This window comes from Aphelocoma coerulescens, chromosome 4 (assembly GCF_041296385.1).
Source record: "Aphelocoma coerulescens isolate FSJ_1873_10779 chromosome 4, UR_Acoe_1.0, whole genome shotgun sequence".
Taxonomy (NCBI): domain Eukaryota; kingdom Metazoa; phylum Chordata; class Aves; order Passeriformes; family Corvidae; genus Aphelocoma; species Aphelocoma coerulescens.
Genome location: NC_091017.1, coordinates 15,559,161 through 15,579,255, shown reverse-complemented (window position 1 = coordinate 15,579,255; position 20,095 = coordinate 15,559,161). Strand labels below are relative to the sequence as shown.

Below are 20,095 nucleotides of genomic sequence, written 5' to 3'. Positions count from 1 at the left end.
TTCAAATTAAATGGTCCACCTTCTATAGCTCTGAGCAACCCAAAGCTCCCAAGTAATTGCAAAAGAATTGCTGGATATTCATCCATTCAGCAAAATGCTGTGGAAACTATTTGACCTAGCATGCAATCAATTCTATTCCTTACAAGTAAATGAAGTGGTTGTTCAAAACTGTCAAACTCATGTCTGTCAATCTAGATAGAGGTTTCTGCTTCCTCTCCTATATGCTTTACCTCATCACTCCCAATTCCTCCAATTCCCCTTCCAACTAGACATTAACACTCCTTTAATTTGTACTGCTTTAACTATTCCCACTATTATTCCCTAGCTAGATTTATGCAAAAGAACCAACCTTTCAATGCAACAGAGGTACAAATCAGTTTGTTACTGTCCCCTTACCAGATCATGCCTTCAAAGAGATTTTGGATGACAAGATGAGATTGAGTTACAGTGATCAGCAAAGTGACATGAGTCCATGCGAACTGTTAACAATGCAACAACACAACAGTTAGTGAAAACACCGACCCATACACCTCCATAAATCCTGGCTACAGGAGCTGCTGCTACAGGAGCTGCTGAGGAGCTCCCTGGGAAGATCAGTTCTAGTGATAATGCAAGAGATGTGTGCATACAGTATATCACAGGTGAGCTGGCTTTCTGAAGCAAGTTCTGAAACTTCAGCAGGTTTCTCCATCACTTACCTCCACCCAGGATTTTTTAACAGTTTAACACCTGATTTAGTAAGACATACACCTCCAGCATGAAAGCAGCAAAGAAGTTTAAGCAATGTGATATTCTGTATATGCATACAACAGACATGTTAGAACTGTAACAATAAAATGGCAATGAACTACTCATGAAAGAGTCATGTTACACAGATGTGGATCTCTCTCATAACAGAATACTCTTATGAAACATGAAAATTTTGAGGATTAGCAAAATTAAAGTGTTTGTTTTTAAGGGCATTTAAACAACCATTTAGTTCAGTACTACTGTATGTACTTGATGTTTAATCTGTAGAGCCAGTGTACAACAAAGTGGTTTCCAAACAGGTTACCAGTAAAGATTCTGCAGTAGATTTTATTTTCCAAACACCTTTAAATCAAGAACTGGTAGTTTTCTCATGATACACCAAATTTAGGCACTCTAAATTTCTGGGCCATTTAACACCCAAAATGTCCTACTTCTTTAATTCTCTTACCACATGTGTTTTGCTACTGCAGCCAGACTCAGACAACTCGAGAAGGCTGAGGGGGGGAGGGATACAGGAAATTACTATTTCTGAAAATATTAATTGCTGGTTAATTAAAGCAGCTCTGCAGCAAAATTTTTAGTATTTGTATAGTGACATTGGAACACCCCCTAAAACCAAATGCCTACTCTATTAGAATCACAGAACAGTTTGGTTGGAAAGGACCTTAAAGATCACATAGTTCCAACCCCCTCACCACTGGCAGGGACAACTTCCACTATACCAGATTGATCAGGGCCCCATCCAGCCTGGCTTTGGACACTGCCAGGGATGGGATGGACTGTCCTTTTCTTCCTAAGTGTGTTGCCACACAGTAGATATATGGTTTCCCTCTGTTTTGTTGCAATTCCTGGGTAGTCACATTTTAATGTTTTCTGGGCAGACACCAAGTCACGTGACTGACACTACACATTTTCACCTTCTTTCCAGAATAGGAAAAAGGAAAAAAGAACATGGCAAGTTAATACATTTACATTGTGCCAACCTGAAGATGAGGAGGTGTTTTTACAGATTAGAAGATAAAAGACTATCCCTCTAGAAAAGCTGCATCTCACTGACAGGCAAGTTCTCCTACAAACAGGGTGCATTGTTTTGAGTCAAAGACTTTTTTTACATGCTTATACAAGGCTCATTTAAGTCCTAGTCTAGAATTGGGGATCCTCAATGGTAAAGTGTTACCTAAAGTAGTGGAGAAACAGAGGGGTTAACTGCATTCCCAGAGCTTTAGGAAATCTTTAAAGTTGTGCAATGCCCTGATTGCTCAAGTTCTCTCAAGACAGGAGCTGTACTGCATTGCTGTTTCACTGTGATTTCTGATCATTCCTATATAGGAGTGGGAGGTGGGGCACTGTCAGTGGGGTGTTTGGGTCTGTTTTGGGTGTTTTGTTTGCTTTGGTTTGAACCTGTAATGTTACAAAATTAGTTTTCAATGTATAAGATACACATAAGAAAAAGGTTTGTGCTGTTGCTTAGCTACTATGCTGATTATTAGGGGGACAAATCGAGAGATGAGAATGCTGCTTCTTTTAATACATCAATGATCTATTGAGACACTGCAGAGCAGAAGACCAGAACAGCTGTGAAGTGTCACAGAATAAATATTCCACACAGGGGTTAAGATCAAGTTCCCTTCATGGTACTTCAGTGGGGCCTCTAGAAAACAACACTTGAGTCACAAGAACCACTTTCCACACAATGCTGAACTGTTCAGCTTCAGACCTGGCGGGGAGATGCATCCCCCTCCTCCAGCAAGCTCTTTCATATCAGCCTATCACTAAGGGAAACATATCATGTTGGACGTGTGCAAGGCCTCACCAAGGACACCTTGTACTGACTGAAAGGCCACATCTTGGATAGAATAATAATAATAATAATCTGCAAGGTGAACAGATACAGTCCAACACGACTTGATTTCATGTTACTCTCAATTTAAGCACATTTTTCACACCCCTCTTCTGGACTATTTTATGAACATATGGACATGACTGTTTCTAGTGACATTCATAATGTGAATGGCCACAGCAAAGTGGGTAATACACACCATGTAAAACTGCAGACGATAATGTTTCTTCACTAAACTCAAAACAAACATGCAGAATCCTGTAAAACAAAGCAAGTGCAGTTTGTACCATCTTATATTCAATGACACTGAACTGTGATATACCAGTAATTCTCTTCCATTTAATCCCTTTGCTGCCAGAAGCATTGACTTATATGCAGCTAAGTGTACATATAGAATTATTCTCATACAAGATTATGATTTAGTTAACACAGGTTTAGCTAACATCAGTAAAGAACATCCATCTCACATACAGGGTCCCATTGTGGACATCTATTTTTAGTAAAGGAGATCATCACTTTTAAAAACCACTCAAAAGCCAGGTGAACAAACTGGTCTTGAATTACTAACAGAAATAAATGAAAGGGAAAGACCAGCTTGCCCCTTTCCCCCAGGCAGGCATATGGCTGCATGCAATGCAAGTGGGAAGCACAGGTGTTGGAGAATTCAGCTGATCAAAAAGAACTTTCGGGGGGATTAATACAGCGCCTTCTCTCCCAGGGCAACTTCCTGAGCCAGTGGAGGTCAGAGGCCCTCAAAAGACGCTGAATTCTCGTGATAGCCCCTAAGTGACCCCATAATCCCAATGTCAAGGGGCTCTGCTATGCTCTGCCTCCTCCTTTTGCTCATGCCTGGCTTGTCTCATCTCTCCCCTCACCAGGTCACAAGGCATTATTTAAGTTAGTTTCCTCAAGCCAAAGCCACTGAAAAAGGTCAAGTTCTGCAAAGCTGGTTTCAAGTTTGCAATCTAAGCACTGAGCAGAATTTTTCTTTGGTTTAAGAAATAAACCCCAACAATAGACAAACTGACAGTTCATTACAAAGATCAGGTTTCTCAGTACATTTTACAAGTATTTGTAGCATAGCAGACCCCTGTCCCTTAAGCCAATCTGAGTATTCAGCTGATTTACTTTTATGCTAAACTGCATTGCTGAAAAAACATATTTACATGTTCACAAAGCAATACCCCACAAGAGAGCCAGCTTGTGTTTCTTCTTCCTAGAGAAGAAGCTTTTAAAATTTTTTTCTTTGGACAGGGAGGAAATCTACCCATGAGGCAAGTATCTGAATATCTTGCAGACAAAATTAAGACTCAGGCACTTTGACTAATCAGTTTAAAAATATATTAGTAAATCCTATTACTGGAGCCCTGGGAGAACACTTGCACAATAAAGAATCAATCCAGCACAGCAATTACACATAGAAGTCATTACTACAGCCTGCCAAAATAGCACCAGGTCTTCAGCAATCAAAATTAATGCTTGCCAACCTCTTTTGAGCACTATTATCTCAACTGTCTCAAGATCATCTACTTGTTTAGGCTGTTTTCTTCTTCTCAGTGAATGCAAAACTTGTACTCATCTTTTCATGGGAAAAATGTAACTGCAAACACCTCATTTCCTCAAGCATTAAGAGGAAAAAGAAACTGAAAGTGCATAAAGATGAGGAGCAATTATATATTTTTTTTAATTAAATAAGCAAATGCAGCACAAAGTTCTTCCATTTTTGTGACTTCCTGCACTTACCTGTTAAATAGAGTGCAAAAGATATAAACCTGTGGTAACGAATGAGGAATTGCAGCTGTTCTCTTCTTTGCACAAATGTAGCGAAGTAATCAGCTACAGTCTCTCCATAAAAGAAGTAGTTCACACACAGCAAGAAGTACCTGCAATATGCAACAGCTAACAGTTATTTTAATAAGACAATATATACTAAATGCAAGTCTTAAAAACAAAACAAACAAGGATTTATTTATAACAAGGAAAAAAACCAAGTAATGAAAGGCCAACTGACTTGTCCAAGTTCACAGGTGGAACACAACCACAGAATTCTGTATTTGAGACAGGTGCGAAGTTTTATGTCTGCACATGACCCACAAAGCTGTCATTACACCACAACAGGAGAGGAAGAAGATGATTTAAGTTTCACATCCCAGCTTCTTGATGTTCTGGCTTGCTACTCACCAGCTGAGGGATCTAAACCATGGTAACTCATACGAGTGGTAGACTCTGTAACCAATAGTAATGATTTCATGGTAACACTTCACTTGGATGCTTAAGACCTAAAATAAGAGAAATAAAAAACTTTGTAAATATGCTGCAGTTGTTTCTTACAGGCAGTAAGGAGCACTGCAGCCTGCATTAAGGGGAGATATTATTCTGAAGTCAAATTCCACTCAGAAAACAGCTTCAAAGCAAATCCAAGGAAAACTAAACTCTGATTAAAACTTAAAAAAATCTCCAAACCACTGTACATAAAGAAAAAAAAAACAACACATTGGGCTGGCTTCAAAAATATACTCATGAAACAAGGGAAAGCTCCTGACCTTTCTGCATTAAAACAGTTTAACAGCAGCAGGTCAGAAGTGCTTCCTGTAAAGAAAGCTCTCCTATTTCTTTTGGCTAAGTTTTATCTTTACATTTAATTCAAGAAATATTTTCCAGGCCCAATGCAAAAAACTAGCTGTGCAACACAGCTTAGACACCCAGGTCTTCCACTTGCAAGCATCTCATTAAGGGCAATTAGCATTTCTGATTAGAGGCAAAGCTCGTCTAACCCAGGTCTGAATGCCGCACCCTCCCAGGCCTTCATTTTGTTTTGCTGACCTCACTGCTTCCCTGCATTGCTGGCCCGAGCCTGGCAGTATGTCCTGTCATGCCTTTGGGCTTCAGAGGACTCTGCCACTTCTGTCCAATCTCAGTCTCCAAGCAGATCACCCCACCCAGACATATGGAATTGCCAAACCCAGGCCATGGGTAATCCCATGCAGGAGCAAGAACCTGCCCACGCTCCTGGTGCGCGTCAGCACGCAAGGCTTTGCGGCATCCTCTTACCACCTGCACTCATCCATACATTTCATCTTGTTCAATGTGTGAACACAGATTAAACAGTCTTAGACCACCCCAACAAGTTAATTTTGAAGCTCCCCTACCTTGTGCTCTTTCTTCTGCTTGGCCTACCTTATAAAAGTTAAATGCTACAAGGAAGAGCAACATTGCAGGATTGCACCCTGCAGTGGGAAAGGGCACCAGGGTCCAAGCCATGGAAGCCTGTTACCTGAGCAGCCAGCAAATTTAGAACATACTTTCCAACTCTTTAGGGCAGTCTCAGGTCTTGTCCTCCAAACCTCATTGGATTACTCTTCCTATAAGCCTCTGGGCATTTTCAGTCCCAGTATTGAGATTCAGTTTTATCATCACAACTGTTATTTAAATATAAGCTATTTTATTCCAGCGAAATGAAATAATTCATGAACAAGACCATTTTTTCCCTCCATTCTCCTTTTTACATAGTCTCAAATATCAATTTCATTAACAGCTCATCATATCAGAAGACAGACTTTTTGCTTTATGGCACAAAAGAAGAACTCTATTACAATTCTATACTAACTAATTACTTTTTGGTTCATGTCTTAACAGCTTTGCCCATGATTGCAATCCAACTGTATACCATGGATACACAAAATCACCCTGCAAATTGATGAGTTCCTTTTTGTTCATAATCATCATTCTCAAATGTAAGAGACTACTAAAGGAAGGATTGCGGGGGAAAAAAAAAATCTCTTTACAGCAACCTGCACTTTAAAAGGGCTTTTTTTTGTTGTTTCTTCACACACAAAAAAGAAAATCCTTCATGAATAAGACAATGAATTAGTAGTTTGTTATGTCATTCATCTGAAAGCAGGAAATATAAACCAGACTAAATCAGCTGTAGAAACTGCAATGCAAACTATAATGCTGGTGAAACAGCATTCCAGTCTCTCAAGACACTAGGTTTTATGACCTTCAGAAGAAGAGGCAGGTGACTCAGAATGACTACAAGGATGTTGTGAGGTTATGCAGGAAGAGAAGGGCCAAAGCCCAATGAGAACTTAATCTGGCTATTGCCATAAAAGACAATAAAAACCACCACTATAAATACATCAGAGGCAAAAGAAGGGCTAAGGAGAAGCTCTGTCCTTCACTGGATGCAGGGGGAAACACAGTGAGAAAGAATGAGGAGAAGGCTGAGGTACTTAATGCTTTCTTTGCCTCAGTCTTTAATGGTAAGACCAGTTGTTGAGCTGGGAGACAGGGACACGGGTTGGTCTCTTCTCCTAAGTAACAAGTGAAAGAAAATGACCTCAATTTAGATGGGAGGGGAGGTTTAGATTGGATATTAAGAAAAATTTCTTCACCAAAAGGGCTGTCAAGCTTTGGAAGATGCTGTCCAGGGCAGTGGTTGAGCCACCATCCCTGCAGATATTTAAAGGACGAGTAGATGTGGGACTGGAGGACATGGTTTAATGGTGGACTTGGCAATGCTGGGTTAACAGTTCAACCCAATGATTTTAAAAGTCTTTCCCAACCTAAATATTTCGAGGAATATCAATCCAAAAATTGCTTCACAGGAGGCCAAGAAGGAAGTAAATTCACATTTTGACAGTTAAACAAACTTAAGAGTCAAAAATTGAAACAGTTACCTAGAAGGACCAATTTCAGCCCATTAAAGGCTACATTCCTGCCTGTTCCTTGCCATGACTGGGAAAGATAGTTAAACCACCATTCCATAAAAATACCAGCAATTCAAATGATGCAAAGAAGCAGTAAAGGCTGACCCGCTATGCAGCATGTATGAAGAATATTATAACTATAGTTTTCCTCATCAGTATTTCACTTCATGACCTCAAAATGTGCTTTGTCTGTACCTTAGAAAGGGATCTAGCTCCAACCTACAGATAAATGCAAGGCCACAACGAAGCCCCATAGAGAAATATGGAATTAAAGGAGCATGTCTGAGGAAAGCCTTTCAGTGCCCGTTGCAGACAGACCAGGGCTGCCTGCTTTCCTTAGCGTCAAAATTGCACCTGTCTCTTAGTTTTTTATTTTAGATTTTTGCTGTCTGGAGTTTTTCTTGGGTTGGTTTTAGTCTGATTTCTGTTTGTTTGCTTTTTAAAACAAACCTCAGTGTGCAACAGTAGGTCATACAAACTAGCCAATGAAATGGATGATAGTAGTTAAGTAAGGCAACAGTGATTCAACTTCTTGGGGTTACTTTAACTCCTAAAAAAAAAAAAAAAAGTAATTACAGTATATAAGAAGTCCTTAATCTACAAGGTCCAGTTGTGAATCTCTCAAGTGTTTTTCAAAAGTATTTACATTTACAGAAATAAAAGACAATTGCTCTGAATTGTCTGTGCAGTTTCCTTTCAGCTTGGCATGATGAATGAAGAGATCAAGTAACTCTTGCACAGAAGAACGTGTTTAAATAAACTTACCAGAAGCATCAGCATAAATGATCCCAGATATATAATCAGAAAAAACCCAGAAATCATAGCTAGGGAGAGAATTCCACGAATCCACCAATTTTTCCATCTATTAAAAAAAAAAAAATAAAAAGCAAGCAGTTATAAATGAAAATAAATTCCACTTCCTCTGCTAGCTGGAGACTAAACCATATTAGAAACAGTGGGAATAGCAGAATTTTTTATGTTTAATCAAATGCATAGCAAGAAACACAGACTCAAGCAACTGTCCAACTAAACAGGATGCATAGTAAAATAAAATGGAAGTTAAACACCTTTCTTCTTCCCCTGTGCTGCCTCAACCCTGCCAAGTGTCATTTGCAATGAATTGGTACAACCCCCACATTGAAGCTGCTGTGAAGATACACCACGACCCTCAAAAGCATCACATAAGCTGCAAGACTGATGGGGGCCCAGCCATGAAAAAGCTGGCAGATGAAAGAAAGGCTGCCAGGTAAAAAGCAAATGATTCTTTGAGGAGTTATGGCCACACAACAAAACCTCCAAACAAGTGATCACCAATTCTCTACAGCAGTAAAGCAGCTCTTTGCCCAGTAGAGGGTTATCTATTGAAAGCAGTCCTGTGCTCTTGTGAGCACTGGAATCAGGACAGGAGAATATGTGACAATGCGGATTGGTGGGTCAAACTAGCTGTACTCTTTTGTCCTTGTAGACCTTTGCAGCTGCTATTGGCTACCTCAGGAAAATGGAATAAAAATTTCTGTTACCACGGAATCATAGAATCATTTAAGTTGATCTAAGATCATCGAGTCCAACCATTAACCCAGCACTGCCAAGTCCACCACTAAATCATGGCCCTGACTGCCACATCTACACATCTTTTAAATACCTCTGGGGATGGTGACTGCACCAGTTCCCCAGGCAGCTTGTTCCAATGCTTGACCTTTTTCCTAAGTTAAACCTCTCCAGAGGTTTAATTCCAAACCTTTTTCCTAAATTAAATTTTCGTAACATCCAACCTAAACGTCCTTTGGCACAATTTGAGGCCGTTTCCTCTCAATGTCCACTGAAGCAACTAATCACAAGTCACTGCTAAACACAAAGCCCCCTACTATAAACCTCGACATTCTCTCTAATGTTTTGCTTTCCATCAGTCTTGTGTTTCACTGCTGCATCAGGAGATACACATGATTCAGGAGACACCTGATTCAGTGTTAGTTTTGAATCAGACTCCAGTTCTAATGTAAATTTCAACTGTAGTAATTTGATTTTCAAGGGTTTGACTCATTGACAGGTTAATGGCAGCTACAGCCACTAATTGGATTTGCCTTAAGTATCAGAACAGAGGCAGAAGAGGCTTTATCACAACATGTTTTATGCTCCTCTGTGATGTGGGTACACACAGAGCAGCTTGGCCCTAGTGGCAAGTCCATAGCGAGCAAGCCTCCTTCAGAAGAACTCAGCTTCCTTTATGAGTAATGTTAAAATACCACACGGTATCTTGGGGGTGTTGGCAAGCACAGCACTGGAAAGACAGCTTCAGTAGGACAAGAAGCTCCAGAATTTAGGAAGCCACCTGCCAAATTTATTGTATCCTAACTCTCTGCTAGAAAGTTATAGATACTATTTCTTTCAGAGGTCAAATACAAAGTGTATCCATATTTCTGAGAGTGCAACCCACTCATGTTGCACATGATGACAACAGCTCTGCTGGGACTGCTGGCCACTGAACTGGCAGGTAATTTCAACTCTAGCATTCATAAAGCACCAAGAATTTAATTTTTCACTCAAAGCACCCTTTGTACACCTTTGTGCAAACACTCCAATAAAGAATTTAAAGCATGTGAAACAGGAAAGGTTTCACCTGCACCTCTTAGTTGCAGGCTTTGAGGTATCACCATGCCCTTTGGCATGTCTGATTTGGAGACCTAAGACTTCCACATTTAACCCAATGAGAGAACTCTGAAACTAGACACTCCTTACAGTGTGATGGCAATAGAGAATATCATATTCTGCTCACAGCTGGTGCAGTTTAGAAACAGGCTTTTTAAAACCTGAAACATTACATCTGCTTGTAACAGAAATGGACAACAGATTACAAAATGAGCAAGGCAAAACACTCATTTCACACTGCTATTGAAGATATCTCCTGGAGACCGGTTCTTTTACAAGGATTTGGAAGGTTTTAATTATAGTTCAGATTAGAGATCCTTTTTTGACTTTGTGAGACCTAAGTTGCATGTGAAACACACGTTGTATTGCACAGGGCATCAGTATATTGCTTGGTTTGTTACATTGAGCATAAGGCATATATGACACTCATTCACTTTAGTAGATAGTTTTTTGGTACCTATCACCTAAATGCTCTTTTATTGCATTAGTGAAAAAAACGTAATGCAACTTGCTCACCCCAAAAGGGTTTGACTGATCAAGTGTTGTAAAGGGACTGCATAAAAAATTATACAAAGAACTTTATCTGACAGCCTTCATGCCTATGCAGGTCCACACAATTATCTGTCTATCTATACACATACACATCCTCCACATTTGCTGGCCATCAAGCTCCTGGGAGGCTGGAGGTAGAAATCTAAGTTTTAAAAGAAATATCAGGAAAAAAAAATAAACAATGCTTTAAAAAATATGGCCATATCAGCTATGGTGTATTTAACTGTACAGCAAATTATTTAGAAGTGGAAACGTCAAAAATATAGCAAACCTCACCTTGAGAATTTACACATCTTTCCACTCATAAACCACTCCCCTCTCAATCTTGGAGGTAGGAAATCAATTCATTACAACCTCCAGAAATAATCATTCTGAAATTAAATTTTTAGCCCATGTTATTGCAATGTTCAGACTCAGTAAATGGTTATGTAAACTATGTTTACTTAGAAAAGCACGTAATGGGTAATTTACAGGTGTATGCAAAAAATATTCCACTGAAGGGACTATCAAAGCATAAATAAATCAATAATATCCAGCAACAATTTATCCTTGAAATTTTCACATCTACCGTATGAAATTTAAAACTGCAGTACAATTTGAAAGACTTAAAACTGCAGCATAATCTGTATGAATTTTAGCCACCAGCTGTTAAATTTGAGAGCTCTTTGTTTCACTGTACCTGGCAGACAAGCCTGACAAAGCCCTCTTGAGGATTTCTGGAGTGCTGTCTGTTGGTGGAGGAACATCAGGAATATCTGAATCACTTCTAAGGTCCAACTCACGAAGTCTTTCTTCCAAATCCACTTCCTATCACAAGAAAAATAAAACTATCAGAAAACTCAATACAACATGAAAGATTATTAGCTATTGTGTCAGAAAACAGTATTCAGAGCCAAACATTACTTTAGAAACTGATAATACCTGCATTACCTTCTAAAAGACAACAACGGTGTACTAGTGAAACTGTAGGTGATGTAGGAGGTAAGTATATGGCTGTAAATGTTTATAAAAAGGCCCGTACTTGGATGTTGTGACATAACCTGCTGTACTCAAGAAACTTCACTTTTTCAAGGATATACATTTTCAGACATGCTACAGCTGACATAGAATACTGGAGTTTGCCAGAAATTCCCAAGCCCCTAACACATTCCCTCATCTACATCTCAAACTACTCTTCTGTGGAATAAGGGGAAGGTTTAATGTCACATTAAGAAGAAAAAATGGGAAATGTAATGCATGAAAAAACAGTCCCTTTATACAATGAGAAGAGGTTGCTGGCAAAGCTTTATACATCGTGGGGCTTGAACCCTCAGGCTTGAAAGGAGCAATCCAAAACCAAGCTGTGAAGTGACCAAGTGTCTCATGGACACAGTATTATTCAAAATAATTTTCTGTATGACTGCAACACTACGGTTCTTTCTTCAGTATTTGCTGAGGACTGATAGGGAAGACATCATCCAGACAGACTGTGTGTCTCACCCAAATGCAAAACAGGCACTACATATTTTGGTGACAATGTACAAATTGTCACCAAAGCTCAGAGCATGCTGTCAGGACTGTTTTTTCCCTCAGTTAAAGCCAACATAAAGGGTGACTTCATTAGTTCTGTATGTTGCAAACATCACAGCTCCAGGGAGCTGGAAAGCTGCACTCAGCCCTGGCACAGCAGTAATGCAGAGAGCAATCTCTAGCTCAGAGTCTGACTCTCTTGAGACCTGAACTTCCTCCTGACCTCTCTGACTCGCCTCACCTTCTTAGAATCTCAAACAGCTTCCAGCCTGCCCTGCTGCCTCAAGTTCATCAGTTCTTAACAATTCTGGGGACTGTTAAGTAACTGTGCTTTAAAACTTTCTTCTCCACTGCTATATGCTATTTCTCCATCTCTCTCCCTTTCCAGCTTCCTCATCTCAGTTCTTTCTCCTCTATCTATTTCCATCAATTAGAAACTTCTGCTTTCCTCTCCTACTTTTCCTTAACAATATTATTTTCTCCCCTTGTTCCGAGGATTTTTGTCACATTTTCTAAGCCAGCAGAGGTATATCCTCTCTTTTGCCCCACTACAAGACACCACAGAATTTAGGTGCCTACACCCCCAGCCATCCCACCCAAGCCCAGGGTGGTTACTCTGTTTATAATCCACGGCCTTTTCCCTGCAGCAGCACTTGGGTGTATCCTCTGTCCCAGTGCCTGGCCTCTGCAAACAACACAAGGCAGAAGATAAGGTTTTCCAAAGCTGGTCGCCCAAAGCCAAGGGCCAAGCCCACACCTCGGGGTTGGACAGAGGTGGCTGTGGAGGGGCCAGGGGTCAGGAGCTGACCAGGGTGCTGCAGGCAGCCTCCAACCTCGGACCCTCCCCAGGCTCTCTAGTGGCACCGATCCGAGGGAAAACACCATCCTTTCCTCTTAGAAAGCGATTTTAACCTTTTAGAACCTGGGACAGTGAGCTGGCACTATACACATGCACAAGGCAAGTGGGTACATCCTCCCTTTTTTTACGTTAGGTCTGGGTTTTTCTCATTCACTTGATGTACCACACACATGCCCAAGATGAAATTCTCGATTTTACACCATTTACTTCTTTCAAAAAGGTCATCAATGCTTCCCCAGTCCTTGAAACCCCACAGCTGAATAATTATGAGGCAGACTTTGCCTATAACTAATACAAGTAAAAAGAGCAAATAAGCTATGGTCCAGACTTCAGAAAATCTGTAGAACACCTGAAAAAACACATAAATAAATAGAAAATTACCACGCTTGCAACCCTGCTATTCAGAAGTGTTTCTCCCAGTGTTGTACCATAGCCTAGGAAATTAACTATAGATGCAACTGGGGGGATCACAGCTCTCTCTCAAAGCTATATTCCAACTCCTGTGACCTGCTCTGGAGTGCAGCAAGCTGTCTGTACAGCCCTAGGAGACACTACTCACTGCACAGATGACGGGCAGTAATCCTGGCCCTAAGACCATGACTTAGCGTCTTTAATATTAATCCCTGCTTGCAGATGGCGGCGATGCTCTCTCTTTTGAGCACGCAGAACTAAGAATATCCCCAAACTTTTAAATTCCATTTTGATATTGCAGAAAACAATTGTGTTTAAACAATTAAAAAAAAAAAAAATCATACTCAGTTTTGTCCTTCTGATCTTTAACACAACACTATCGCTTATAAGCACCTCATTATAAGCAATATTTTAAATTTGCTACTTCTAACATCTGAATTCACAAGAGCACATCTTTTTTCAGAAGAAGGCATCTGTGTTTATCTGATGTGATTTTCAGTAGCTCGTGGGAGTTTGGCTGGTGCAACCTGCAAGTTGCATAGAACCTGGTGCATTTTTTTCACCTTAAACTGCCACAATAACCAGTGGGAATCAACACTCAACTATCAACTATCTTCAACTTCCCTGTGTAACATACCTCAAAAATTACCATGAATGCTTTATTTTCCAGTTAACCGCTATCACAGCCACAACAATTTCCTGAATAAGGCATTTAATTTGTAAAGTCAGGAGTGAAAGAGGACATTGCTCACTAAAAGCTAGTTAATTGTCTTCTGCATCATTAAGTGCTTAGAACCCCATCACTGGGGGACAAGACTTTCTTGCTAATCATTTTCTAAATTATTTTACATGATTGATTACAAACATTCCAGTTTATAGCCACAAATAACAATAATCATTACAGAAGGAAACACTAAGTTAATCACTATAAAAGCACTCAAAAAAAAAAAAAATCAAGAGCCTTGTTACTGCAGCTTGACCTTGTAGAAGCAGTTTTGGAATTCAGCACAAACCCAAGCAGTCCTTCCTTCTCCTGCTCTTCAGATTTGAGATCTGGCCAAGCTTAGTACACAGTAACATCACGGACCTGTGAAGGTCCATGGGGAATGCCATGGGTTTCATAATGTGAGCAGGTATTTACCAGGTTTTCAAAGGTTAATTGAAACCAGCACAGGTTGTACTCTCCTAAGTGCCTAGGGAACCTTTCAAACCCAACTTCAAAATAAGTGTTTTATCCAAGGTGTTTGGACTTTTTTCCTAGAGTTTTCAAACCGCAGGTGACAGAATCTTTTATGTACAGAAAGTGTGCCACTCCTGCCTGCTTCATTCCCACCCAAAGTGTCTGTAACGGGTAGACAGTTTAAGTTTGGTATTCTCAAAAGACAAGACTTTCACCCCTATGCTAAATCTTCTGTACAAGACCACAAATACTTGGCCATACAAAGGGGGAAACTCAAGAGCCTGAACCTCCATACCAAGAATTCAGAACATGTGACATCTTGCCATAAATTAAGCTTCCATGTGGTTTTCTGCTCGCTGGCTATTTTGCAACAGCTCATAGAATACAGCCATATGTCATGGAGGAAAAAATAGATATCTCCATCTTTCATCATCTAAAAGGCCACACACTTCTGAATTGCTGTTTTGTACCACACACCCTCCACTACAATTAATACATGCCAAGTGAACCACGCACCAGAATTATTCTGGTTACAAAGCCACTTGCAATGTTCCTCTTGTACGGCATTTTTCCAGGACACCATAAGGAACTCCTGAGTAGACAGCAAATATGTTCTTCTTTAGAATGTAGTATCTCCATGAAGAGCAACTGAGAAAATGAAGACACTGTCCAACAATTTATGTGAAAAAGTTAACAAGCAAAAGAATTTCGTTATTGTCATTTTATAAGTCTAAGTGATACTCAAAGTAAGTTTTCTCCTCCATCTTTGATCTTTCTGCAGTCTCTCTCACAAGTTCCATAGTGAAGTCAACAGTTCAGTTAGAACACATTGTAGAGCATTTAATTAGGTGCACCTTGATACCGTCCTCTGAAGCCAAGATATCAAAGTATCAAAAGATCCTGAATGATGAAACCTTTTTTTTCCAAACTATTAAAGCCTGACACATGCAGAAACACAGGCAAGAGACCTGTACATACAGAATCAAAAACTGGAACCTACAGACCCTTTGCTCTCTGCATTAGTACTAATTCACCACCATTTCCAAGAAAATGGGGTTTGGAGATAGTCTTCCCTTATTATTATTACCATGCTTGTTGCAGAAAGGATAGAGGTCAGACTTCTCTGTGAAAATTAAACTGATCCCTTTTCGGGGTACTCCAGGAGAAGTAAGCCCAGTGAAGTAACTAAGTGATCCATGACAGACAGACAGATCCACCATAGGCTATACTGCAATTTGGAATTTCATTTATCTCCCAGCAGGTTTGTGAGGTTTTGGACATCAAAGATCCAAGTGCCAAACTAAGCTTCACAGGTCTGAGCAACTTATCTGGCAATTGATTCCCTGGAAGGGCTGTCCCATGGAACAGAAACAGCTTTTTCAATACAGCAAGAGAAACAGGATTCAGTGATTCCAAGCCTGTTGTAGTTACAAATAACTAACAGCCAGCAATGCAATATGATCACACTTACTCCCCCCTGTCCTACTCTGGCAACTCTGTACAGTACGAAGAGGAACAACTCTGTGATTACTTTCAGGATACACTAATTTTTTGGAAGCATTTGAAAGCACTGTCTCTTGCTTTTTAGTAAAGAATGCAAACAATTGAAAATTTAAGAGGCATGAACACATGCAGATCAGCCTGTAAATCTTTAATTGATTTATACATATTAAGTATCTGAATGCCAAGTCATTCCTCTTTCTCCCAATGATCACAGAGTATTTACAATGGCACTCTGACCAGACATTCTTAGGAAAAGAGCACCCAGGGCAAGCAGCAGGAAGCAAGAAAGTGACAACCAAAAAATCACTCCTGGATGCTACAGGATGACACAAAGAAAAAAAAAAAAAAAAACATGTGAAATTGCAGGGCCCTGTAGGGCAAAGGCATATTCACAGCAATTTTGCAAAATGTCACCAGCTCAACAAGCAAGTGAACAATTGGAAACACAAAGACTTGCAGAGCTTAGGAACTTCAAGAAGCTTCACAAAGGGTATATCATATTCCTTCATACAAAACCAAGGAATTTTACTTTCCTTTGAAATTATATCAGTGTAGAAATAGCTACCAGTTGTTTCCAATTAGTGATAAAAAGGCATACAAACGAGGAAAAAAAAACCCAACAGCTTCACTTAAATTCAGTAGGAAATGAGCATCTATGGACACAGTAAGTGTAACATGAAAAGTACCAGATAGCACACTGAAAACAGGGCTCAAAGTAGAATACAGAAAAACCTTCAGACATATTTAGTGTTTCTGGAGTTTTTCAACAAACACAGAGGGCTTCTTGGGGAAAAAAAAAAGGTTCATGTTGCCTTCGTATATCTGGAAGGCTTGGTTTGGGCGAACAAGAGCAGAAGCAGAATGAAGCACATACCATCCAAAGAAACAAGTTTTCTCCTTCATTACAAGTGAGGAAGAGGGTGATGTTTCTGAGCTGCATAGTAGAAAGCAGTGCAAACCCACTTAATCTGGCTATCCTGAGTAGTTATCAACCAAAGAACCAGTTTTGAGACCAAATACAGGACTACCACACCAAATAGGTCATCTCTAAATAGCCAGAGGACAATACAAGTATCCACTTGCTGTAAAGGCCAGGCAAGAGATAGAGCAGAGTGATAACCATCTAGGAAGCTGTATAATGTGACACCTGTGAATCTTGATGACCAGATGCTGCTCATCAAATCACCTACAGCAGACATTACCTGTGTGCTCATATTCAAAACAGAGTCCCAAACTGTGACCTACTGATTGAAACCTCAGTACAAAATACCGGTCTACCTCTACAGTTACCAATGGCACTAAAGGCAGTTTAATACGTAAAATTATCCTTACTGTCACTTGTGAGCCACCAGTGACAGGGTCACTGGTGCTGGGCACACTGCAGATAGGTTGAACAACTCAAGTGGGAACACAGAGGATCCTACAAATAATCTGTGAGAAAGTATCTGGTGCAGTGGAATAGGCTTTCCTTATCTGTTGTTCAAGTGAACACAAATGTATGCACACTGAAATCCATCTCCTGTAACCAGCATCCTGGCTGCATACACAGCACCAGCCTCCTGTCTGCCCAACACCATCCAAAATGGGATCAAACACTAGGCTGTGGAGCAGCTAGAGTAAAACCACAGGAGGCCTACAGGTAAGAACAGCATTTTCCTCTCTGAAAAATCACACAGGTAAACCAAGAGTAATATTAGCAAGTTTTAGGGGCACCCTTGGAGGTCTGGGAAGCAGAGGCTTTGAATGATGACAATTCTTTGAAGGCAGCTCACTGCATACCTCAGAAATAAACTTCCTCTGCAAAATAAAGCAAACCAGAGTATCTCCACAGAAAAACAGCTTTTGGACCACACGGTGATGAGAAACTATGTTTAAAAGTTAATTCTCATCTACAGAGAAATACTCTGCACAGCTATAGTCCTATAGTCTAAACACTACCTTATGTGATCACAGCCCTCAATGCAGCACAGCACTACAAATTTGCAAGTTCATTGGCTTTGAGTTAAAGCAACCAAAGCATGGAACAAAATGTATTGAGTTTCACTTTCCAGTTCCTTGCCACAATGCCTAAGGCAGACTACACACTCTGCAACATCGACATCCACGCAAGTTTAAGCAGTTACTGATTCGAGTAAACACACACATATTGCTACCTCAATTTAGCAATCAGAAAGCTTTTTTAAAAAACTTTAATTCCAGTTACCCAAATGGGACATTCTCTTTCATTTTATTCAGACAATTAGCAACTGTGATGTGGTGATGTGCTTAGCTTTTGTAGAGATAAGCCTTAATGCCACAGCAAACAAAAGAACAGCACTGTGGCTGTTTTGCCACTGTAATGAACCTGATGCATAGACTTAGTATGTTGAAAACCTCTTGCCTTAGCAGAAATGTCATACTGTAAGTCCTTTCCAGGCCAGAGGTGAATGCCTATCACTTAACAGGCCATAAAGCAGAAAGAGTTGCTGCGGAATTGCTGACACAGCCTTTAAACGGAGCAGATCACTGTTCCGAGTTAGTTTTCATGCTACTGGACTGGCCCAACCACACTGAAGCGTGCTCTTTGCCTGGTCTGGTCTCCCAGTTTCATCAGGGATAGAGTTAATTTTCTTCCTAGTAGCTGCTACAGTGCTGTGTTTTGGATTTAGCAGGAGAATAATGTTGATAGCACACCGATGTGTTGGCTTTGCTGAGCAGTGCTTAGCCCAAGTCAAGGACTTTTCTGTTTCCCGTGCTCTGCCAGCGAGGAAGTGCAAAAGAAGCCAGAAAGGAGCATGGCCAGAGTAGCTGATCTGAACTGGCCAAAGGCTCTGCTGGGGGGTGTAAGCTGACAAAGCCTGACTGCTGCTCGTTGTTGGGCAGGTGGTGGTGGTGAAGCAATTGTATTTTGCATCACTTGAACTTCCTTGGGTTTTATATGCCTTTTTGTCATCTCCCTTTTTATTAATATTACTATTTTATTTCAATTATTAAGCTGTTCTTATCTCAACCAACGCGTTTTACTTTTTTTCCTGACTCTCCTCCCCATCCCACCCGGCGGGGGAGAGTGAGGGGTGTGAGGGAGCGGCGGGGTGGTGCTCAGCAGCCGGCTGGGGTTACAGCACGCCATCAGCTCCCTCGTCAAGAGGTGAGCTACGACACACAGCTACGGCGCTGAGCTTTCGCTGCCGGCCCGGAGAGAGCCCGGCCGCTCCCATTTCGGTCTCGCCACGGGGGAATGGCAGTGGGGTAAAGCACGCATGGGCCCACACGCGTGAAACCCCTAACTTGGCACCTGGCCTTCTCCCCACTCCCGCCACCCGAGAGAGCGGCCGCGTTACAGCCCGGGAGGGTCGCTGATGCCGGGGCACAGTGCGGAGCCCCACGCGCGGCGCGCTCCGGGCCCGAAGGAGGAGGCAGCGCTGCTCCCTTGCCCCAAAAGCCGCCGCCGCCCCCGCGCGTCCTCACCTTGTCGCTACCCGCCTCCCCCGCCTCCTCCTCCTCCTCTTCCTCCTGCTCGGCAGCCGCCCTCCGCCGCCGCCGTGCCGACATCGCGCCGCGGGAGCGCAGCGCCCACCCGGCGGGGAGCGGGCGCAAGCGGGGCCGCGATCGGGACGGGGAGGGCGCGGAGGCCGCGCCGCGGAGCCCGCCCACCGCCTCTCCTTCCTCCTCCTCCCCTCGGAGCCCGGTGCTGTCCCCACCACCGGGGAGGCGGCGCTCCGGCTGCGGACGCCGCCGCGGCTCGGGGGCGCGGCCGGACCCCGCGCCCCGGGAGCGGAGAAGCGCCCGCGTCCCCGCGGCCGCGGCTGGGGCGGAGCGGACGGGCGGTGTCGCCCAGGTGCGGCCGGCGCTCCTCCCCCGCCGCCGGCACCGCCCCCGGGGGGCGGGCAGTGACCGGCCGGGCCCGCGGGGCTCCCGGCCCGCTGTACCCCGTCAGTCCGAGGCGTGGAGCTCCAGGTTGTTCTCTCCTGGGTGCCAGAATAGCCGCGGCACGCTGCGTGCCTGCAGCCCGCTGGTGGAATCCCCAGGGAGACTGGGACAGGCATCCGGGCAGCTCCGGTGTCAGGTCCGTGTCAGCGCCCGCGGGCGCCCGTGCTGCAGCCCGCGCGGGCATCGCTGGGTATCTGTTGAGTGCTTTGTTTCCTTCTGGGATCCTC

The 20,095-nt window shown here is 42.2% G+C and overlaps 1 protein-coding gene across 2 annotated transcripts in view; it reads right to left on the bottom strand.

Moving 5' to 3' along the window:
* Positions 1-19,736, bottom strand: part of CDS1 (CDP-diacylglycerol synthase 1) — a 29,653-nt gene extending 9,917 nt beyond the window's left edge. The window contains exons 1-7 of one of the 2 annotated variants that reach the window (XM_069012805.1): positions 19,407-19,736; positions 11,177-11,304; positions 8,065-8,161; positions 4,772-4,869; positions 4,334-4,473; positions 2,790-2,848; positions 397-479 (exon numbers count right to left, since the gene is read on the bottom strand). In XM_069012805.1, the coding sequence (XP_068868906.1) occupies positions 397-479; positions 2,790-2,848; positions 4,334-4,473; positions 4,772-4,869; positions 8,065-8,161; positions 11,177-11,304; positions 19,407-19,490 (689 nt within the window). In that variant the 5' untranslated portion in view covers positions 19,491-19,736. Of the gene's footprint in view, positions 1-396; positions 480-2,789; positions 2,849-4,333; positions 4,474-4,771; positions 4,870-8,064; positions 8,162-10,773; positions 10,869-11,176; positions 11,305-19,406 lie in introns of those variants that run through there. The other variant, XM_069012806.1, reaches the window with a different exon arrangement.
* Between the last annotated feature and the right edge of the window lie 359 nt (positions 19,737-20,095).